The following is a 24,846-nucleotide window of genomic DNA, read 5'->3' as shown; positions in this document are numbered from 1 at the left end:
TCACTTAAATAGGACCTGCCTGACAAAGTGAGGTAGACCAAAAGATCCTCAAAAGCTAGACATCATGCTGCGATCCAAAGAAATTCAGGAACAAATGAGAAACAAAGTAATTGAGATCTATCAGTCTGGAAAAGGTTACAAAGCCATTTCTAAAGCTTTGGGACTCCAGCGAACCACAGTGAGAGCCATTATCCACAATGGCGAAAGCATGGAACAGTGGTGAACCTTCCCAGGAGTGGCCGGCCGACCAAAATTACCCCAAGAGCGCAGCGACGACTCATCCAAGAGGTCACAAAAACCCCAGAACAACATCCAAAGAACTGCAGGCCTCACTTGCCTCAATTAAGGTCAGTGTTCATGACTCCACCATAAGAAAGAGACTGGGCAAAAATAGCCTGCATGGCAGAGTTCCAAGACGAAAACCACTGCTGAGCAAAAAGAACATAAAGGCTCGTCTCAGTTTTGCCAGAAAACATCTTGATGATCCCCAAGACTTTTGGGAAAATACTCTGTGGACTGACGAGACAAAAGTTGAACTTTTTGGAAGGTGCATGTCCCATTGCATCTGGCGTAAAAGTAACACGGCATTTCAGAAAAGGAACATCATACCAACAGTAAAATATGATGGTGGTAGTGTGATGGTCTGGGGCTGTTTTGCTGCTTCAGGACCTGGAAGACTTGCTGTGGTAAATGGAACCATGAATTCTGCTCTCTACCAACAAATCCTGAAGGAGAATGTCCGGCCATCTGTTCGTGACCTCAAGCTGAAGCGCACTTGGGTTCTGCAGCAGGACAATGATCCAAAACACACGAGCAAGTCCACCTCTGAATGGCTTAAGAAAAACAAAATGAAGACTTTGGAGTGGCCTAGTCAAAGTCCCGACCTGAATCCGATTGAGATGCTGTGGCATGACCTTAAAAAGGAGGTTCATGCTCGAAAACCCTCCAATGTGGCTGAATTATAACAATTCTGCAAAGATGAGTGGGCCAAAATTCCTCTACAGCGCTGTAAAAGACTCATTGCCAGTTATCGCAAACGCTTGATTGCAGTTGTTGCTGCTAAGGGTGGCCCAACCAGTTATTAGGTTTAGGGGGCAATCACTTTTTCACACAGGGCCATGTAGGTTTGGATTTTTTTTCCCCCTTAATAATAAAAACCTTCATTTAAAAACTGCATTTTGTGTTTACTTGTGTTATCTTTGTCCAATATTTAAATTTGTTTGATGATCTGAAACATTTAAGTGTGACAAACATGCAAAAAAATAAGAAATCAGGAAGGGGGCAAACAATTTTTCACACAACTGTATACATATATACATATATATATATATATACACATATATATATACACACATATATATATATATACACACATATATATACACACACACATATATACACACATACATATACACACACACACATATACACACACACACACACACACATATATATATACACACATATATATATACACACATATATATATACACACACATATATACATATATACATATATACACACACACATATATACATATATACACACACACATATATACATATATACACACACACATATATACATATATACACACACATATATACACATACATATATACATATATACACATACATATATACACATATACACATACATATATACACATACATACATACATACATACATACATACACACATATACATATACATATACGCATACACATACATATATACATATATCTCAAACCAACCAATGGATTTTTGTCCGTTTTTAATTGAAAAAATGAATTAAATTATCATTGCAGATTCATCACGATACATGAAACAGTTGCACAGCTGCAACAATCTGCTGGAATGGTTTGATTTACAGAAGAAGTTTGTTATTTTCTGAGATGCTTCAGGATTTTTTTCTTTGAGAAAAACACTTGACATTTTAGCTTAACTCTCAGTGGGGGAAAAGGAAGAATGAAACACAGTAATCTGTCTGAAGCGTCTTCCTTTAACCCTGAGAGCTGCAGCATTAGAGAGCAGCAGTGTTTTGCTGAATCACCCTCTGAGATGCAGATAGACTTGAGAAATCACCTTGCCCAGAGGTCAGAGGCATACATCTAAAGTGCTTATCTATTTAAAGACGAGCTGCCTGCAGGCCCCGGGAGCTCGGGAGCAGACATCTGAGCTGCCAGTGTGTCCGCACACACCGTCACTGATCCCTTCTGTGGTATAAGCCCAGTGACAAGGTCTGCCAGACTGTGTGTGGGGTGCAGATTGACTGCCCGAGAATGTGGTCAATGACGAGATTAAATAGTGATAGCCCGGTATAGGGGCACAACCAGAGTCACATAATAGAAACTGATACAATAAACAAGTTCTGCTGAGGAATACACTGCAAACAAACAGTCGCTGTCTCTGTAAAAAGGGGCGACAGGAACCAAACACAGGGGTTGGAGAAGAAGCATGAAAAGATGTGTTTGTGTTTCCTTGCAGCCCTCGGGGCCCATATCATGTGAAGTTTGTCATACGGCTGTGAACGTTTCTGAGCCCTCATGCTATATATTACTGTCAAAAAGTTGCCGGTTTGGACTCCCATATGTTGAGCAACAACAAAATGTTTGAAAACATACAGTAGATCACTACTTGTTGCCAGCATGGACACACATGCAAGACTTCTTCGTAGAATCAATGCATTGTGTGTGTAAAAACAAAAACTGCCTTTTCAGCTTAACATTTGCTTGCATCACAGATTTGACAACTCATGAATGATAAATCACAAATAACCACAAATAATCACACCTTAAGACAAATCCTTTTTTTTTGTAATATCTTCCTCAAATAATGCATTTCTGCATCAAATATTGTTTTCTAAAAATCAGGGATAATCCACGGGAAAAAAAGGCAAAATTGACCAACTGATACGGGACGAGCACGAGAGAAAACAAAGCTAGAATCCAGAGAAGAGACAGTTGATATAAATAGGTTGAAATGACCCATGAGCAAAGGTGAACTTAAGGAAACATCAAAGATACAGATGTTTTGTTTTCAGGGTCTCCAAAAAGATAAATTCAAGATAAATCAAAACAGCCTCTGTAAACAGATCAGTTTGGAATTTATTCTCATCTATTTCTGTCTTTCAAATGGTTTAATAAACCAAAGGGCAACACTTTCAGTGACATAATACAACTTTTTTACCAAGTTGTCAAACTATGTCACCTGGATATATTGCCTAATTGACTAGTTAGTTCACTTCATAATTGCTATTGGCAGCAAATGTGTGACAGTGCAAGAGTAATCAAGCTAAAACCACTGATTTTAGTTGGCTTAAGTTACATACACACTTACATTAAAGTCGGCCTTGCTCGGGTCACTCCAGCAGCAGCAGCACAGATCTCAGATCTGCTGTTTATGAGCAGGAAGTGCAGATGTAGACGCGGTTGAAAAACCGGTAGATGGACATGGTTGACGCCTCACGTGTACACAGTACGTGCCCGCTAACCTCCCACAGGAGCCTGAGGCTCACCGTCACACGCACGGAGCCCTGTACAGGGAGAGGAATTCCCGGTATCATGTGTGATGTCGTAACGGCTCCGCCAACCGGTGACAGCGCTCTACAGTCGCCTTTGTAACGGGAACACGGACGAGGAAGTAGACACGCGCTCGATGAGGCAACTGCCAGGTCTGTACGTCAGAGTCCGGCTCGCGCTGGAATCTGATTGGCCACCGTGTTTAAGCTCGTAATCACATAGGAGGGGACTCTATACTAATGCAGGAAGGAAGAGGACCAGGAAGCAACTGTGCATCCTCCGGCAACAAACTAAGGGACACCGGGCATGGTTGTAACGCCACCACTGTTACTAAGAAGGATTGGCTACTGATTGGCTATATTACCACATACATTTAGTACAGTATTACAGATAACATTAAAGAAGTACACATCAAAATGTTACACAATATATATCCAACATCTTTATTTCTCGAGTTATTTTAAAACCAATATAATATTTTTTTAACCTTTAATGCATTTATTTTGTACATTTAGTAACTTTTTGGACAGAAAGATTATATATTGTGTAAAACTAATCATGATGTCAAACTTGAGTGTAAAAAGTCATTCATTTTGAACATTTTATTTAATGTAAAATGATTGATAATACATGGTAAATATTTCATATATAAATAAAAATTGCCCACAATATCACTGGATTTGTTTGTGAATTCATAAAATACATTAAGACTCTCAAACTTATGAATACTAAAAAAAGTGATACATTTGTCAAGCTGGATGGTGAACTTTTCAAAGAATAACATTTTTCTTTTCTTATTGTAATTTTAGTTGTTTGTTTAATTTTAATTGTAAATTTATTTATCCCACTTCTAATTTATTATTCATATTCTTGTTTCTCTGTACCAACTATTTAGTACATATCTGCAATCTTTGTATATTATATATGTTTGTTTTTTTCAATAAAGATTTAAAAATAATAATTTAAAGAAAATTCATATGTATTAAGAGCCGTGCAAATATTAGTGTCAAAACACAGGTAAAATAGTTAACCTAGTGTATTTGTTAATTAGTACTGATAGTGTTGAATCTATATTATATTAGTTTCTTTGGTATAATGTGAGGTATTTTAAAACACCATGCTGACAGGGGTGGAGATGGTTGTAACACATTTTTAAAAGGTGTTACAACCAACCGCATAATGACACATATGCATATAAATATAAAGTGAATATGTTCTAGAAGAAAGTTCCTCTAAAGTTAAAGTAGTAGGAACAGCTCATTGTTGTGGATTACAGAGATTTAAAAGTCACTCACTCTTTTTTTCCTCATTTTGTTCTTTGCGAACCACTTTGTTGTATTTTGGTTTTTAATTCTTCACTCTAGTGGAGGAGGTCGTATCAGTGGAACTGTGTGTATTTGACATCAGATAATCAATTCTGTGATTTAGTAACTGTTTGTAGTAGACAAATAAAGGTACTTTGTGTCAACATCTGAGAGTCCCAATAAGTCAGTGTTTGCCAGCTTTTCCTTCATGCAAGAATTCTGTGGTCTTTTGTATTTTTAGTTAAATAACTTCAGATTATAGTAGATTATAGGTTTCATGGCTTTCTAAAATGATTTAGGCGGCAAAGGGGAAAAGGTTGAATAAGTCCAGGGACATGCAACATCATCATTTAATTATTTTAATCTCTCAAAATCACCAGACAATCTTGGATATTGTTTTTTTGCAGAAGTAACACTGGCTTGTTCACCCCCCCCCCCAAACAAAGTGGCCCTTGTTACACAGTTATGTGTGCAAAATGTAATTTAATTGCATGTGCTGTAAACAATTACTCAACGGATCTAATGATTCTAATCATTATGGACTAATCTACAGATTATTTTCTTCATCAATTGATTAATTGTTCGCTCTATGAACCACCAAAAAAAAAGTGAGAAATGTCCTTCATGATTTCCATAAGTGATGTCATTAAATTACTTTCATTTTAGTTTTATCCTACCAACAGTCCAAAACGTAAAAATATTCAATTCACTATAATGAAAGATGAGAAAATGCAGCAAATCATCACATTTGGGAACCTGGAATCATCAAATGTGCTTTTTTTGCTATAAAACAAGACTTCAAAAGTTAACCGATTATCATATTCTTGTCCTTTTTTTGTTGACTAATATACTAACCATTGCTGACTAATCATTATTTCCTTACCAGCACATGTACAGAGTTTAATTTCTGTTTCTGCATCACTAAAAAGTGTCCTGTTGATTTCACGACATATTTGATTAATTGTTCACTGAGGTGGAGGTTAAGTGAAATTATACAGTACATTGTAGATTTGCTCTAACATGTGCTTTTATGTATAATTTACTGTGTATTTCAGAACATTTCTTGAAATCACATGGACTTATTTGTGTCTGACAGTGTGGATGTGCTTGTATTTGCATGTCACTATAAACCTGCACGTAGCACCAATCAACGCACATGCCAGTCGAAAAGTTAGTCAAAAAACAAAACAAAACAAAGTCAGGTAACCTGAAAGAATATTGTGTATTTTCTGTCAACTACCAAAAAAATGTAGCCTACCTCTGTCAAGCAATAATTTATCACAAATTCCAAGTCCTAACATGTCGATCAAATCTCTAATGGGCCTGTTTATCTAGCAGAGGACACAGATTAGACATTTGGAGTCCATCAACAGAAAGAAAAGCAAACACTGAAGCATACAGGGGGGCTTTAGATGCTGTGATAGCCTGAAATTATCAATATATGCTGCTGGTGCTCATAAAAACGCTGCCACAAGCTGGGAGAATTTCAGCATCCTTACAATGCTTTGTTTACTCCGTTGACAGGAGTATGGAGGAGTGAGACTGAAGAAATATCTGCCAAACAAATGGTAAATCCTCTCCACGGTGACTTGAGGTTGTCCTCACGTAAATGATAAAGACTTTAAGCTCAGCTTGCTCTACCAATAACTGCTACTCTGAGACCTCCTAGTGGGCCAACGCAGTCAAGCAATGGCAATTTATAAGCCTCGGCCGCACACAACACAAGAGAATTGCACACGAAGCTAATCCACAACAACAATACAGCCGCAACTTTGCAACAGGCAATAATGAATCCAGCTTAGTACACAGCACACAGATAAAATGAGGACCGCAGACGTAAATGTGGAGGCGAGTTCGGGGGTCGATAAGAGACGAGATCAAGACGAGACTTGAGCACTCGAGGAGCCGTTTATTAGACGAAGAAAAAGTTGTTTACACTTGTCCATCCTTCCGTTTATAGCCTCCTGTGTGGGTGTGTGCACATGTGCATGTGCACGTGAGTATGTGTGTGTGTGTGTGTGTGTGAGACTCTTGGCCTAAACTAAACGTGACGCTGTCATGATTTTTGGGAAGACATCATCACTGGCAGTCGGAGGTGACCCAGAATGTCTTAGCTGCTCACTCACTGTGATGATAAACTCATATTCTTTTCAAAAGGCTTTCTTTGTGATTCATGAACAAGACCAATCATCACAAATGTTACAGAAACCGAAGTTGGAACCACAACAACAACAGAAAAAAAAGAATACATGTGAAGCGCAGTAGTGAACGTATGAATGAATGGGCGACCGTGGCTAAGTGGAGAGCAGGGCCGTCCTTCAATCAGAGGATCAGCAGCTCGATTCCCGGCTCCGCTAGACGCATGTCCTTGAGCAAGACACTTAACCCCAAATTGCTCCCGTAGCTGTGCCTACGGTGTTAGAATCTGAATTGTTGCTTTGGATAAAAGCATCTGCTAAATGACTGTAATGTAACACAGAGCACTCGTTTCATCTTCGTCAGGGGTTAGGGCGGAAGTTTCTCTCGTGCCAAAGCTTCCCAGCTGCTTAGATTTACCATTTCTCTTCACCATGAATCAGTCAAATGAAATAAAGTTATTGTCACCTGAACTACTTGGATGACACAATGCCCCATAGATCTCTTAAAACGTGCAGGCAAAACTCAAGATGAGCACACTCGATAAGGCCGTTTAGTATTTCTATGTGCACAGTGAAAAACAAGTTTTAACTTTCACCATATGCACTTTGGCCTTTTCTTCAACTAATGCTGAGGGTCATTGTGCTCTCTCTCTCTGGCTTCACTCCAGCTGACAACAGGAACCTGCTGGACCTCTATACATCAAGGGAGACCTACATCTAGTGGCCAAGTCACACAAACGGTTTATATTCCGTTATTGTAAGAATACAAGAGCAGATGAAATATGATTATCTAATAATATCAAGACAAAAACCCACTCGTCTCCCTGTTCAGAGTATATACTGTGACATTTAGAGTTCAACGTTTTACTGTCGATCTGAGCGCGTGTTCTACGTATTACATCAAGACCAATATGTGGCATCTGAATTTCTTTATTCGTCTGATGAAAATAATAAAAATGGGAACCTGAAATATGTAAATTCTGTCCAGCATGTCCTTGTTCTATTGCAAATGATCTTTCCGGAGTGGAACATGGCGGAGTATGTTCCTGTCAGCTTTCAAACTTTGACTAATACTCGCATACATATCCACTTAATTTGGTTTTAAACGAAACATAAGAAAGCAATAATTACAGGCCGAAATGTGAGCAGGGTGATTGTTTAATTTACCCAAAGTGTGTACCTAAAAAAGTAAAACGGGTCTTCAATCAGGCCTGATGGTGGCATTAGAGGGGCTCGTTGGAAGTGTGCTATAAGGCACATTCTAAGGCAAAGAATCACTTCCTCCTTTCTCCCACCACATTACTTTGAATTGAATAACCCAAAATATGCCTCCTATCTGGGATGATTAATTCCACTTTGTTGTAAAGCAATGTTGACTTGCCGAAATAAACCAGAAAAAAAGGAGCACAGGAAATGGTACACTGCTGTGTCCATGGGGAATGCATACTGTCACACTTCTGCAGAGGGTGAACTTAATTTAGCCAGGTTTATGCACCAAATTCACATAATGGTAAATCAGCTGAAACTCTGCTTAAAATCAACAGCTTGTAGTTTAGATTCCGCTGTTAACGCCTCTTCAGGGTGTGCAACATCCATCGTGAACATGGCTAAATGTCACGTCAGTGTGGACATTTTTTGCAATTCAAATATTGTGTTTGATCATATCTCCTCGTGCATAATATTAAGCCAAACTCTACATGTTGAAAACCCGTTTGTCATGTGTAAAACTGCTGAGGTCGTGTCTCTACATCAGCAGTATGGAGCAATATGATAATGCATGCCGCTTGGTACAGGTACAGGTTTACTCCCATCATCATGAATTCATAGGACTTAAAGGTTTGATAAGAGAGAAACAAGGCTAATTAAATAATATCCAGTCGTTCATGCATGCTGTCAGCAAGCATAAAGAGAATTTAAAATGTTTTTAGACTCTGCCTCTGCTTTTCCTGCAGTATCTGTATTCCCTATGACTTAATACAGTGATGCAATCTCTCTTCTCTGCACCGCTGACAGACAGAAAAAAAAGCAATACACGAAATATTGAAGAAAATCATCGACAGGGTCTCACTTTACCGAGTTGGGAAATTTCCTAGACTTCTGCAATCAATGCTCTGATAATCTGCACTTCGCTATCAACCTTCTGGGACATTCATGATAGCTACCAAGCAATAGTCGAGTCTGGACAGGACTTCTCCTTTTCTGCCAGTATTACAGGAAATGTGGTGGTACTATTCAACTACTCTAATAATAAATGATCCAAATAATCACTGACGGGTGTTTGCTGTGTGTGGTTGTCAACCGTTGAAGGATAAGGAAGTAAAAAGACGTAAGTTGTTAAGTTAAGAACAGATGAGGCAATACACGAGTTCAGTAATTCATTGGTGAGGAGTTGATGCAGAGGAGGTGAATGTTGCATAAGATACTTAAATATACACATCACTGTGGGAAAAGAATTGTCCTATAATGGCGCGTTATAGGAAACTAAATTATAGTCTTGGATAACAAAGAGGTTGCAAAATGCCTGTAGGAAGAAATAATGTTCATACAGAGATTTCATGAAATATAGAACTAAGTCCATTAAAATGAAATACAAGACATATTTAGATGAGCTGTCAGTGATAATGAGGCAAGCTAAGAATGAATACTATACTAAAAACGTTATAGGAAAATAAAAACAACATTAAGGCTACATGGAAAAGTGTTAATAGTGTGAAGAATAACTCCCTGTCCACTACTTTCATAACTTCTCTTATCTTGTGAAGTCTATTGAAGCACATGATGTATGTAAATGTGGAACTACGGGGAGTAAAATACTGCAGTCAAATTATCTCGGGGCGCGTAAGTGAAAATGAGATTATGCTTGTATTGTAAAGAACAACAAAAGAAGAACGTTTGATTGTGATGGGATTGGTAGCATAAAATAGACTATAAACTGCATTATTATCTAAGTCGGGAAGGATTCTTCAATCTAAAGAACTCTGAAATTGACATGTACGTAGATGGCTTATTTGTCGTGGTCCTGTCAGCGCTACATTTGGACTTTTCCAATGCTCACCTTTGCACAGTCCTCACACGATATCTTCATGTGGTCCCTCACCGAACTCGACTGCAGGGGAGACGTTTCCACTATTTATCCGAATAAATTGGTTTCTCTGCCTCTTCTAAGACAGTGATACTTGAATGTATAAGTGAGCCTTGAAAAAAAGACCCTGCTCGGATTCTTAGAGGCAAAACAAAAAAAGCTCAATATTCACCATTGATTGTAGATGGCTGGCTGGGAACATTTCACTGGATATATCTCCAAACAGCACTGCCTACATTTGACTAGCTACCCTCGGGAGTCAGAAAAATACACAGAAAAACTGCAAAATATGTGCAAGGTACATTGCATTGTTCTTTGCAAATCCCTTCTCCCATGAGGACACCTTAAATGTTCCAGCAGATAAATACAGAGCACAGCTTGTTTGTACGTCTTTGTGGGGAGTTGTCAAATGCCATTAATATTCATGAATCAGTCATTGCACATTGTAATTACTTGGCATTTATTAGAATGCAGGTTTCTTGTTATTTACATAATGGAGCTGAAGAGAGCAGTGCATTAATGCTTTGGCTGTGCAAGGAAATTGACATGAAGCAGACTTCTCACATGAAGACACTTGCATTAATCACGCAGGATGTCATGTATGTGAATGTGAAACTCCACAATTGTAACCCGATAGGGAGGAATGGCTGAGGCACTTGGGTGAAAGCATGAAAGATCTTTCTTTCTGTCTTTCTTTTTCTCTCGTGTAAAGGGTACTTGAGTCAATTCAATGGACTTTTCAGGTGAACCACGTCAGAAATAACCCTGACACGTGAAGTCACCTGAAAGGAAATTGTAAATGTTGTCACTCCACTGGAGAATAATCTTTGCTGCCATGCTTGCTTTAAGCCAAAAAAGTACACTGAAGGCTACAGCAATGTGCAGAGACACCGACTTATAATTAAGACTAAAACTCATAATGTTCTTTTCAATTAATCAATGAAATGTTTTGTCTGCAAAATGTCAGAAAATCTCCAAAAAATTACATCTCAACTGCCTGTCTCATAAAAGAATAAGAGTAATACATGTTCACCGTTTGTTTCAGTGGTTTTGGTTTCTTTATACCTCCAGTTTGAGATGCTGCTGCTTCAAAATAAACAGTCAGTTTATTCAATCCGGTTTAATAAGGAGTCAGTCACGCATTGAGCCAAAACTCAAGAGATGTCACCGTTGATTGAGCTAGAATGTATCCCTGGGATCTTGATCAAGCTTTGCAGCATCGAATCAAAAGAAGATAACTGAAGACTGAAGCACTTTCAATGTCACTGACACACTCGACTCTGTGGTTCACCCACGGTAACTGCAGTTAAAAAGCTTCATATTTTCTGGAAACTATATTATGTATAATGAGAATAAATTAACGATGATTAGCTTGGGCAGTTCACTGTTACAAGATGGTATTAAGGTGATTTACAGGCAAAGTGCTACAGAAATGCCCACAAGGTCAAAGTATAATTCAGCAACAAAAGACGATTAAACCTGAATGGTTTTTTTTTAAACATTATTATGTATGAATCGTCTCTTTTTTATTATTTTTCTTTTTTTTAGAATAAATCATTTTGTGTTTCCTGTACTTTAGTGTTGCGTTAGGAACAATGACAGGATAGACAACAACAGTAAGGCTGTGTTTTAAGCTCAGTGCAGTGTGCTAACATGCTCATAACGACAAAGCTAACATAAGCATGCTAACATGCCCATAATGACAATGCTAATATCAGAATGACAACAAGCTCATAATGACAGTGGTACAGTGGCGGGCCTTCACTGTTGTCCTGCAGCTGAAATACCACCTTATAACCACATGATGGCGCCACAGTTATTAGTTTCTAAGGCTGTAACTATGTACGTATTAAACCGTTCGGTACGAGGCTTACAATACGTTTGAATAGTACTAGACTCGAGCATTTGGAAAATGCAGAAGCTTAAATTCAGGAAAATATAATGTTTTCTGCGCTCATGTAGGACAGTGGTTCTCAGTTGGTCTGACTGTGAGACCCACTGTCATTCCTGAATGACAAGTCACAGCCCAAGACACTAGCTGTGCAATAAGAAAATAAGATAATGAGAAAAATATTTTTATAAATTATAATACATGTAGTGTATTTAAGAAAAATTATTAAATTATAAAATAGATATAGCTTTGTGATTCTGTTTAGGCCAGCAGAGAAGGCCTTGCAGGCCCTGACGGCCCACCACTGCAGTGGTAACATAAGCATGCTAACTTGCCCATCATGGCAATGCTRATATCATAATGCTAACTTGCCAATAATGACAAAGCTAATATCAGAATGCTAACAAGCTCATAAAACAATGCYAACATAAGCATGCTAACATGTTCATAATGACAATGCTAACATCAGAATGCTAACAAGCTCATAAAACAATGCTAACATAAGCATGCTAACATGTTCATAATGACAATGTAAACATCAGAATGCTAACAAGCTCATAAAACAATGCTAACATAAGCATGCTAACAGGCCCATAATGACAATGCTAACATGATTTTTGGCAGCATTGTAAATAGACAAACGATAAACTTGAGCTCACTTGAACGCACCAACATGATTACCTAAATCAGAGGTCTTCAACAGGGGGTCCGCGGAATTTTTGGTTGATAAGACAATTAAAAAGAAAAGATTTTTTTTTTTTTAAACATGAATGTGTCCATTATTTTAATAGTTCAATATTGTATGAAAGATAACAGGTATGTTTATGCATGGCAGTGGCACTAATAGGCAATCACTCATTTTTCGTTTCCACATTTATGTTTAAAATGAAAACATCAATTTGAATAGCTTGTGTGCATGATTATCATGCAATTAACAGACAATGTTGATATTGGCATTGGTATCAGCTGACAAGGTACGGCCTCCCTACTCACTGTACCTTGCACATGTTTAAAATAAAAACATGAATATATGAACCTGTGTATTATTTGAATAGCTTAGTATTGAATGCACAATAAAGAGGTACACAAGGTACTAGGCCCATTTAATATAAAACACTATTTTATACAATATATATAGTCGGGGGTCCCTGCTCCATCTCTCTATCAGTTTAGGGGTCCTTGGCCTGAAAAACATTGAAGACCCCTGACCTAAATAATCAGTTATTTCTGACGATACAGCAGATTGCCTACTTACAGGTACAGTTCTTCTTTCTTTGAGGTTTGACCTGGACGAACATGGCCAGACAACAAGAGGACGCCTATTTTTAAACGAGGTATGTCACCATGGCTCCAGATAATACACCAGAACCACTGAGTTCAGTGTATCTGTGATTAATCAATCAACTTAAGAGAAAAACTCAACTCCTCGTCCTGATAATTAATTAAGTGAGTGTTCATGTCCATGTCCAGTGGTGGAATGTAACTAAGTAGGCTACATTTACTCAAGTACTTTGAGGTACTTCTTTTTGTACTCTAGTAACGTCATGTTAACCATGTTTTGTAAATAAACATTGTACTTTTTTCCCTCCACTACGTGTATCTTGCAGCATCAGTTACTTTGCAGATTGAGATTATTGATAGAAAATATAAATCAACTAAAACATTGAGATTCATTGCTGTAAATTAAGATGCTCAGCAATATATAAAGTAGTTTCAATTACTCCCAACTTTACCAGCTACAACATTAAAGTGATGTACACAAATAATGCATCACTAATTATAATACAGTAATATAATGATTCTCTGCATAATGAAGGCCTACTTTCACTTTTGGTACTTTAAGTATACTTTGACGCAATTGTACTTTGTTACAACAACCTGCATTCAAAACCATACTCAAGTCAGAGTATTTTTACACTAATGCTACAACAGTTTGCCGTTTTTTCTGAAGTAAAAGATCTGAATACATCTTCCCCCTCTGAGCAAAACACACGACTAACATAACGCAGTGAAGTTGAGAGAAACAAAGCTTAACCAAAGTTCGATCATGTCTGCTTTTCATGCTCTGTACTTTTCTGTATTTATGCACATCCCCATGCTGTCAACCCAATCAGCTGATTGTCACTGTTCACTTCAACCAATCTGATGCCACTTCACCCTCTGTCAAGTTCAACCAATCATCTCGTTGCTGTCGACTTTTAAAACTGTTCATCTCTGGGCTGCTTTCAGCTGTCATTCCAGTGCTGCCTTGACGCTCCCTCACCTCCAGCGTTGATCAGGTCCAGCCCTCCGCATTGTGATTCAGGGTCCAGGACCAGTGAGCTCATTCAATATTCTGCTCCATGTCTCATCCACCCACCCAAGATGTAGCTCCAGGAAGAGCTTCAAGTTGTGGCTTCAAGTTAATAATAATTTAGACTCTTTCTATAAAATCATCCCAATGATAACTTTTCTTTCAGTCTGTAATGACAAGAGAGTCTTTGGTTGAATAACTAGCAAATTATTATAAAAGTGACATAAGATCTGATGAAGTAGAACAAGTTTAGGTACACGAGAAATAACCAAATCCACAGTATACTTCTATTTAATCTCTGGGATTTTCTCATATCATTATAATTGAGCTTTTCCTGTTATCTCTAGCTGCGTTGGGCCTCCCTGTTTAGCTTTCTGCTGTTTTATTGCTTTTGCTATCAAAGCACTTTGTAAACTCTGTTTTTAAAGGTGGTATATAAATAAAGTTCTAATTATTTTATGTTATTTCTCAGGCATTAAACGTGGTAAAAATACTTCCCCACCTGTTTTTCCTAAATTTTCCATCACACTATAGTGATAACGAATTTCTAACGGTGTGATAGAGGATTTTATTCATACCGCCGACTCCTATTATCTATTGTGTTTACTTCATGGACACAAACCTGGCTTTGTAAGCGAGGACGTGCTGCGTCGCTTTGGGCCCCGGCCCACAGTGCTTATGTACACTACTTACCTCCTCAGGTGGCCGGCGTCCCTGCAGACCTTCAGGTGTTTGCAGTCCAACAAGAACTGCAAACCCCTCATGAGGATGCTTTGCCAGCTCTTTGCTGCCAAACACAATTAATACTTAAAATCAGTCTAACTACAGAACGTATACGCGCTGACCCAACCTCTTCTCATACCCCAAAAACAAACTTTGCTCAAATAATTTTCCACTGTGCAGATAATTGCCGTCTGTGTGAAGCAATTCTTTCTTTTTTGGTCAAGGTCACTCGAGGAGAGAGGAGATCTCATCTAACCTGGCATGAGCCTGAAATGTGCTGGCATTTCAGATCAAACGCACTGATCAGGCCCACTGGTTTCGCCAACTAATGGGCCAGCGATACCACTGCTGGACCTAACGGCAGGATCATCTTTGGCCAAGACATTTTTCTTTGAGTGAACAGAATTAAATGGCAAAGTTTGTTGGAAGAATCCCATGAATACATTTCCAAAAGAAGAGAGAGACTTCCCCTCTTTACCTTTCCTCTCACCTGTAGGGTCTGAGTATTTGATGTGGCACAGCCCGCTTAGTGGGCGAAAATACCTTCTGGGCATTCACTGCTGGAGAGAGAAAGACGCAGAGACGCTGAATTAAACAGTAAGATGCTCCATGTGTCACACTCCACGGAAATCGTCAGCTTAATATCCTGTGCCCAGACACCCCAGAGAGCAGTGTAAAGCAATTATTCCAACACTTGCCATTCATTCAGGCTAAAAATGCATGCAATTCTCCTAGCATACCGAAATGCAGTAAACAAAAAACATTGTGCAAAACATGATTTGGTACCTGCCAAACTAATAATCCTCAAAGAAACAGAAATCTCTTTCCTTCTAGTTTTAATACTCCATAGTTTTTGGTTCCTCAGATGTCATTCCAAGAGCCTGCAGGCAAATGTTTCTGGAGCTGTTAGTGCAGCACTGGCACCCTGGATGTAGAGTACATTTTAGGATCTTTTATGTATATCTAAAATAAAGACCGTGGAGATGTTATTGCGATAAAAAAACCCTGCATGAACATGTCCCCAAGCACTGTGGCCATACATGTGCTGTCAATGCAAATCCCCCCTGGTGCCGGCCCACTGGCTGACTAAATGTGAGGTGTAGCTGCTGTGGCGCTCAATAGGAGGAGCTGTTGACTCATCACATCGTGTCAATGAGCTTTTGTTTGAGCTTCATCTAGATACATTGAGCTTCATCAGCCGAGGACCGTCCAACCTCTTCAACCGCAAACCTGTCGGTCCACGGCCAACGTGTGGACAAGCTTACAAAGCGATGTCCCCTGTGTGTGTTCTCCTAATCCACTTTCTGTAGTGATTGCTTTCTTATTATGGACCACTCGCACGGCCAGCATCCTCTCACCTGCTCGCTCAAGGGAGGCCATAATCATAATTAAGTAGATGCCTTCAGGAAGCAACATGAGAGGAAAAGGTAATTAAGGGTTATCTCGAGCATCGTGATATCACCCGAAAGTACCCGGTTATCTCCTCACGTCCAATTATACCCCTTAAGCGACTCATTCTAAGAAAATGACACTTGTGCCGTTACATTTAAAACCCAGGCTCGGTGTTTGCTGAAGCTTGACATCAGCAGATGCCCAAGGACATCTTCAAACATCTCTCCCAGTGACGTCACAAGGTGGGAGCCGTCCTCCGCTGAGGTAAATCACACCCCCGGATGGCTTTGGCTTGCATACACCTTGAATTGAACTAATGAGGAGGCTCCTCGCTGTGTCGCAGCGATGAGAAGACAACAGTGAATGGAGAGCGGCATTCACCAGGGACTGCTGCTGGATTTAATTAGTCTGTGTTTACCTCCTTGTGTGACGCCTGAGCATCTGATGCACAACCACAGGCGCGTTTGTGTGCGTGTGCGCGCGCACACAAACGCCTGTAAAAGAGATAAATTTGTGAGTGCCCGCAGTCAATCAGTGCGTAGGAACGGCAACTCAGTTGGGAGGAAACGCGAGGCAGAAAGCAGCTTCTGAAAGAAAATAACGTGCATATTAGTGTTTTGTTTATGTCAGGGGGAGCAAGAGAGAAAGCTAATGAGTGAGAGAGGAGAGGCTGCTGTGAGGTGTGCTGGAGTTAGTCATCAGGGGTGTTCGGCTGAGATCTTACAGTGTGTGGAGAGGAAGTGTAGTGATGCACAACTCCACACAGGAAGCATCTCTCACCATCCCACGTGCGCCATCAAGCAGGCAGAAGCTGAAACGTGTGGATTTGCAGTTCCCCATCCATCAGAAACATCACCATCGTCGTAAGAAAAGTGGGAGTAAGAAGTGGAAAATGTCTAATAAGAGAGAGACAGACCTGATCTTGAGTATTGCCAACATGTAAAAGAAATAATGCACTGCATTACAGCACGAGCAGTCACTCTCTTTCCTAAACACGCTTGACAGCAGCCTACAAACAAAGCTGTTTGGAGGTTACATACTGTATTTAACATGCAAACAACGCCACTCCCAAGACAGATCACGGTTTCCTTTTCACCCATGAAACCCTCCTCCCGTTCAAACCGATGCCATTAATAATGGATACATGCACGGGGAATGAAAAACCTCCTCGAAACTTGGAGGCAAAACATACTCATTCCCCATTATTAATTCAGGTACAAGGAGTAGCACGCTGACAAGTGCATGAACGCCAATTTCTCAAATGCAATGCCTGTAGGAGATGGAGGAGGCTGACGAGCGCAAATCATGTGTAATAATAAACCTTTGTTTCTCAGAGGGACAAGGGAGGAGAGCACGCCGCCAAATAACCCAGCGGAGGCGCATTAAGAACGCTCGACTGGGCTTCTGGGAGGAACCTCCAGTGCTGGCAGCAAGAGCTCTCTATCTGGCAGAGATGGAGAAGAAAACTCCCCTCTGAAGTGTTGTACAACCACCTAATATATGGATCTTGGAGAGTAGCACGCACACACACACACACACACACACACACACGTTGTGTACCCGTCATGGTATAGCAACAGCACACAACAACTGCCTCACACCAATTAGACATCATTACATGATCCCCCCCTAGGTGTGTTTCCCAGTAAGGTGAGACACTGCTGTGCTTCAGCCCGGCTTCATTTGCTTTTGAAAGACACAAATGGCCTTATGAAAGGTTTCTATAATCAGCCTTGAGTGAAGCTACTCTAAGAGGAGAAAAGGGTAGAACATAAAATAATGCCCTTCAAGCAAGAACGGGCGCCAACGGAGAAGGAGGCCATTTGTCTTGGTGCAGGTGCATTTGTGTGCGTCTCTCAGGACTGATAGTGATGCTTGGCAGGTTTGTAGAAAGGCACTAGAACACCACACACACACACACACGCACACGCACACGCACACGCACACGCACACATTTTACAACCAGACCCTCCGAGCATCGGATACACATGTTTAAAATATGACTTCAAACTTTTTTTAATATATTCAAACGTCTTTTTATAATCAAAAATATCATCCAAGCATTTACAGTGTATTACAACAAATGATTCTATGCGACAGCCTTTACAGAAAATGAAGAAATATATCCATTTTTAGATCTATTTTACAAACCAGGAAGGGCAAAAAGAGAAGAGCGGGAGGCCGGAGGGTTCGGAGGTTCAAGTGTTCAGTTAGACCCTGATAAGCCTCCTCGGCTCCGGTAGTCCTGGCTGCTCACACTGACACCATACAGAGCCAACTGCAGGCTCAGAAAGCACGACACCCTGCCCATGTGGGCCGTTACTACATAATAATCCAGTGACTGTTGGAGTCGGCAGTCTTCCGTAACTCCTGGAGAGTCGTTACGTCTAAAAATATTTTGCAGACACCGCGTTCAAGCTCATGAAGATTTCTGCCACTGCGGTTTTGGTGTCAACATTCACGTAACCATGAAAATGCTGCATTTTTTTACATCTCTGCCACCTTACGGAGTCCCTGAAATGCTGTTACATTCCCTCCTCATCTTGAGATCTGTGCTCAGTCTTCCATGTCCCTGTACAATCAGGTACAGTCCACCGTCTCTGATGTTTGTGGGCTTTATACTGTGTCTTTCGCGTCTTTACAGTGTCCCCGTGTTGTCTCGTGTCTTCCATGTCCCAGGAGCGGCAGCGGCAGGGTCTACGTGCTCTTGATGCCCTGGAAGCCGCAGAAGTTCCAGCGTTTCTCCAGACTGGCTCCGACGCCGGTCAGCTCCTGTCTGAAGGTGCAGGGCAGCCGGGAAAGAAGAGCCTCCACCTCACCGGTGTTAATCTGAGGAAACACACACACACACACACACACACACACACACACACACCAGCATTAGACAAAGAACAAGACACTGCTCTGGTCTGCAGAGTGTCACCAGTGACCTGGCTGCCGATGCAGCGTCTCAATTCAATTTTTTGTTCATCCTCCAATCTTGTTTTTTGACAGAATGGACCACGGTGTTTTAATGGACCTTTGAGAAATGTTGTTGGCATTCGTGATGTGAATCTTGAGCTCTAGCTGCTGGGTGTCTGCTACACTCGAACATATCACCTCTGCAGCCATCTCCTGTGTTATCAGACATACCTCTGTGAACCACACGAGCCCGAATGTTTAGCCAATATCAAAATGTGAGGCCTTAAAAAAAAACGTCTGCATGTTAATGGAACAGTGTGTAGGATTTAGAGGGATTTATTCGCAAAAATGGAGCATAATATTCATAACTGCGTTTACATAAGTGCATAATCACCTGAAACTAAGAATCGTTGTGTTTTCGTTATCTTTGAAATGAGATTAGGTTTATATCTCCTGTACATACGGAGCGGGTCCTCTTCACGGAGTCCGCCATGTTGCACTGCCATGTTTCTGCAGTAGCCCGGAATGGTCAAACCTAACGCCAGATCTAGAAAGAGCCTTTTGCCACCGCATTTCACCGACACGCTTAGAAAGGGACGAGTGAGCGAAGAGCTATTCAGTTGGATGCAATCTGCAACCTCACCACTAGATGCCACTAAATCCTACACATTGCTGCTTTAAGATGAGGCGTGCTACTTTAAATGCTGTCTTCTTGCTAAGTCACAAATGTTTACCTAAAGTTTACATTTTTTCCATAAAGTATAGATAGGAGGGCATGTTGCTATGATAAGAATGCCTGTTCATGTTTTGACTTATCTTTGGACATTGCTCATCCATCCAAACTTTATTCTTTTACACACAACACCTCCTCTCTACTCTCACTCGCACCCCGACTGCAAATAATCATAGTGCAACTACGTTTATAGCGACAGTGTGACAGCATAGCTGCCACCTGACTAAGCGTAATCTGGCTCACACCACTCGGGTGGGCCGAGGATCATCAGTCAACTGAAATCCTGAGGTGACATTGCCAAAATCCACTGTACGAGCTGCTGTAGGCGCCCCGCACTGTCTTGCATTAATAACTGGGTTGTTGGAGCCCGGTGCTGATGTCAGGACGCATTAAGGCCCATCACGGAGATAGGACTGGTGTGACATCACAGACAATGGAGCTGTGCGTGGAGCCGGTAGATAACCAGAGAGGATCGGGCTTGTTGTGGGAGAGTCTAGTCAGTGAAATTGACAAAACTCTGTGGGCTGCTTGATGTGTGTAGCGGAGAGTCGATGTGAGAACAACAGACGCACGAGCAAAACTCATACGCACACAGAAAGACAAGAGTGGGCGTACGATTTCTCACACACACAAGTGTATCAACACATGAACGCACATACACACACGACAAAAAAACCCCAAAAGGCATGAGAGGAGACGGTCACTCTATTCTTTGCATGTGTGAGGATGAGTCAGGGTGGTGATGAGCGTATCCAAAGAGCTGCTACAGAGAACACTCACTTCTTGGGGCAACCTTTATGGACGCAGAGACAAAGTTTTTTGAGAGAATAATTAATTCTTGAGAAGTTTACGTGGCTTGAAATGTGTTTAGTGTGTCTTCTGTCTGGCCGGTGACCGTGACTGTAAAGGGAGCGGTGACATCTGACAATTTCTTTTTCTGAAGGACTCCATCCATTAAAGAGGCCATTAATCTCAGTGTTACCGTTTGGAGGTGACATTGAGGGTCGGCCTTTTGAAAGCCTCGTGTGAGTGACGGTGAAGAGCGATAATACGTCCAGAAAGACGGGGATGAAATGGCAGCGCTTCGGCCAGACAGAGTGGAAACTAAGGACGGTGTTTGGCTTCGAGTGTCAGAATGAAGGATCTACTTTTAATATGTTCCGGCGTCAGGGGAAATCACACAACAAGCCACATATGGCTAGACGTATAGCTACGACATTTCAGGAGAGAAGAGTGAGAGAAACCTTCTCCGACATTTAACTTCCCCAAAACAAAGCGTTCTACTTGCAACCAAACATTAATTCAGAGATGTCCAATTGTCTCTGATGCCGTTTGTGAAAGTGTTTTTCTGTGACTGACTCGAATTGTTCTTTTTCGCTCTGCATGTTTCCTCTGTTGTACTCAGGTCCAGGGATGAGGTTTGATACCCTTTCATCAAATTACAATCCAGTATCGGATCCATTTATCAAATAAGAGTCCTTTGTCTGAACACCTTTTCCTGGCTGAGAAGGCAGCGACACAACAGTTGGTAGCGTTTACCTTTTGAATGTTCACAGCTGCAGCCGTCAGTTCTTTACTACCGACTCCAAATACTGAAGGGTAAATTGGTGCAAGGTTATCCGCCAGATCATTTCTCCAGAGAACAGTTGCCTCTCAGTCAACTGGCAAACGAATAGCGGTGTTAAGAAATGACTTTTCACTCACAAACGATCTCTGGCTGAATACAGACACCAGCTGCAGAGAGCATATTAACCAGAGAACAGCCAGACTTTTTATATTCTAGCCGTTACAGAATTATCTCTATTCATCTGCAGCTGATCTAATCTGCCACAGGTGTCATTTCAACCAGTGGCAGTCAGGTAAAAGAAGGCTACTACTTTATGTTTTCCAGGGCTTTTTGCTAATAAGAAAGGTTTGATACGAGATTTGTTAGCGCTGGAGTTTAACAGATCTGGGTATTAGCTGAACCGATCCCTAATCAGGCCTCTCTTGCAAATAAAATCTTAACCTCAAAGAGATTACCACAAAAAAGGTACACAATCTCTATCTAGCCAATCCTATTCTGATTGCTAAAAGGGATACTTTGACATTTTGGCAGAGAGTTAGATGATAATATCGATACTGCTCTCCAAAATATCAAACCACTCCTTTTAAGTGCACCTTAAGATGTCTCCTATAAACGCATCCACTTCAATGGAAATGGCTGAAAAAGCATGACCGAGCCCTCCTAATGCCCCGAGGGGCTGTGTGTCTCTTCTACACAGCAGGACCCTGGCACACAGCGAGCCCATATGTCAGCCCTGTGTGGGGGGCTGACACAGAGTCAGTATGGGTGTATCTGGTCCACAGGGACACCGAGGGCATGCTCTGCTAATCTACGCCAGAGTCTTGACTCATGCGTGCCGCTTACCTTGGTGTCCAAACGCTGCAGGTAGGAACAGATGTACTCGATGCTGGCTCCAAACGGATGGACGTGCAGGAACGTCGAAATGATCCCTGAAGGAGGAACAAACGAGTCATTGAAACATGTTTTAAAAGCAGAGACGCATCACAAACCTCCAATTTCTGTCGCCTGTCAAAAACAGACAAACGAATGTAGCCGCTGCTCTCCTCTGACGGAGTCCCGGTGCTGTTAAGAGCCTCTTGTATATTGTGGCTCCAGATTACAGGGAGTGTTTAATGACAGCTTTGGTGCCGTTGTCTCTCATCAAAAAGCCTTCCGCTGGCTCCGACACGAGGACGACGACACAGACAACACTTGAGGCTTTTAATTACTACGTCAAGGCTTCATTTTTGCCACCCGCAGGAGGTAAGTTGAAAGTCGAACACAAACAACGTGCAAGCCTGGAGCTGATCCACTGACAATGACTGCGAGTCTAATGGTCTGATTCAGATACAATACCAAGCAGATCTCGTGTTGATTTATTTGCATAAAATCGCCCACTGGAGTGGTTTTGCTGTCTGTGTTTATTTGCCTTCAAAGAGCTACTAGTACAAACGTTTGCTGTAACTACATGCACCCACTCCCTGTGTGCAGAATGACAGAATATGATTGAGTGTCAGAGCTCATATTAAGACTCAGATTCATGATCAATACATATTCAAATGAGACGATCATTCAAGCACTTTTAAAAGTCAACAGAAACTCAAATTGCTCCCCTTATTTTGCACCACATTTCCTCCGTTGTGTCTGACAACTCAGGATAAAGGCAAACTGTGACCATCAGATGTTTCTGAATCTGATGGGAATCCAAAGCTTATGCTTTTACATTGTCATGCAAATGTGAATCTCAACGATAGCAGAAGAGATTTCAACTTAAATTGCACCAGCAAGAGCAAATCTCTTGACTATTTCTACTGAATTTTTATGCATTCGTGGTTCACGCCGTATCTGAAGGCACCACGAGAATGTCCGCTTTCACACCTGCTGCCAGTTTTCAACAATGCCGTGGTAATCTGCTGAAGTGCCCTTAGCAAAGCCGAGCCGTAAGCCCCTTCTGACCCCCGTTCCTCAACCATTCTGTGAATATCGTATTATCTTAGCCCCTTCAAACACGCATCAAGTACAACGCCTGTAGCTCCAGAAAGCAACCAATAACCCCATGCCGGATTACTTCCCGCCCCGAGGTTTGTGCTGTGTCAATTACTTTATGGTACTTTTATGTAACACAGATTCATTTAGCAATATGCACCCACCTCCAGGCCTCTGTGTACTGGAAGTGAGAGGGGCTTGAGGCTGTGTCCGACAATTTGCAACAGACCATTATACAGTAATGCTCACTTTACACAGGAATTGCTCAGGTGTGCAAGTGACTGAGGGAGGGAAACCATACAGGAGCAGATTTGACTGTATCAGAGTTCCCTGGATGATACACCTCTGGCCTGGGACAATAAGCATGGATTAAGCTGCTAGGAAGCAATATGACCCATTAAAGGAGACGCTGTGGTGTTCAGACTGGTGGAATCAAAAGGTAGCCGGGAGTCGCCTCTAACCTGCTCCCGCCAATTCAAAATGGAGGCAACCGCCCAGTGTCTGAAAGCACCGTCCTCAATTCTCTGAGAGAGAGAGAGAGAGAGAGAGAGAGAGAGAGAGAGAGAGCGAGAGAGAGAGAGAGAGAGAGATGCCTGGAGGCAGCTAGAACAGCAGGGTGGCCATTTGAAGCAGGTATAAACACTTTAGACATGCTCAGATGAACCATGTAGCTGGTTTAAAGCACACTGAGGCTGAGAAGGTGCTTATCGTTTCAGGTTTTTCAACATCATTTTGGGATTGATATTGTGCCTATGCGTAGTTTATTCTTGAACAAATGTGCAATTAATCAAATTCCTACAAACCGAGTGCCACAGAAAACCTGTATCGCTACAAATCCTTCATAACAATAACGTGTAGCTACGACTACGGGGCAGTTCATAGGTGAGCTACAATTACCGACTCACGGGTGTAATCCACCGCCAACCAGTCAAATCTATGTCATCCCAAAATGCCACCGCTTTATCTTTTTATCCTATTAGACATTTGTGGGACATTAACTATACAATACCTAATTAGCATATGAATTCTTGAGTTATGGCAAAAAACAGTGACCTTTGACCACCAAATTGTAATCGGTTCATCCTTGTGTCCTGGTGGACGTTTGGGCATTTACAGAATTTACACCTAAGTGGTATTAGCGACGCAAGAGTCAGATTTGTGTCAGCGTACCGACGAGCAGAGCTTCCCTCTCGGAGTGGACGGGACTCGGTGGGTTCCTCTCTGTGGGGCCTTCCTTCTCCTGACTGCAGGACACCACGGTTGAAACAGTGGCTTCCTGCGCACACACGCACACACACACACACACACACACACACACACACACACACACACACAC

The 24,846-nt window shown here is 41.3% G+C and overlaps 2 protein-coding genes across 4 annotated transcripts in view; both read right to left on the bottom strand.

The window, feature by feature from the left end:
• wu:fb13g09 (multidrug resistance-associated protein 5) overlaps window positions 1-3,651 on the bottom strand; it is a 35,996-nt gene extending 32,345 nt beyond the window's left edge. Inside the window, exon 1 of the mRNA XM_031862658.1 lies at window positions 3,340-3,651. The gene's annotated coding sequence lies outside the window, so the exon portion shown is untranslated. The remainder of the gene's footprint in view (window positions 1-3,339) is intronic.
• A 14,616-nt stretch (window positions 3,652-18,267) lies between these two features.
• The window catches only part of LOC116391746 (ecto-NOX disulfide-thiol exchanger 2-like), a 156,518-nt gene continuing 149,939 nt past the window's right edge, over window positions 18,268-24,846 (bottom strand). For 2 of the 3 annotated variants that reach the window (XM_031862609.1, XM_031862610.1), the window contains exons 14-16: window positions 24,681-24,786; window positions 22,389-22,474; window positions 19,042-19,173 (exon numbers count right to left, since the gene is read on the bottom strand). In XM_031862609.1, the coding sequence (XP_031718469.1) occupies window positions 19,042-19,173; window positions 22,389-22,474; window positions 24,681-24,786 (324 nt within the window). Of the gene's footprint in view, window positions 19,174-22,388; window positions 22,475-24,680; window positions 24,787-24,846 lie in introns of all 3 variants that reach the window. The other variant, XM_031862608.1, reaches the window with a different exon arrangement.

Source organism: Anarrhichthys ocellatus, unplaced genomic scaffold (assembly GCF_004355925.1).
Source record: "Anarrhichthys ocellatus isolate YVR2014 unplaced genomic scaffold, GSC_Weel_1.0 scaffold27, whole genome shotgun sequence".
Classification (NCBI taxonomy): Eukaryota; Metazoa; Chordata; class Actinopteri; order Perciformes; family Anarhichadidae; genus Anarrhichthys; species Anarrhichthys ocellatus.
Note: the sequence above shows the minus strand (reverse complement) of the source record. Positions and strands in the feature narration are given on the sequence as shown.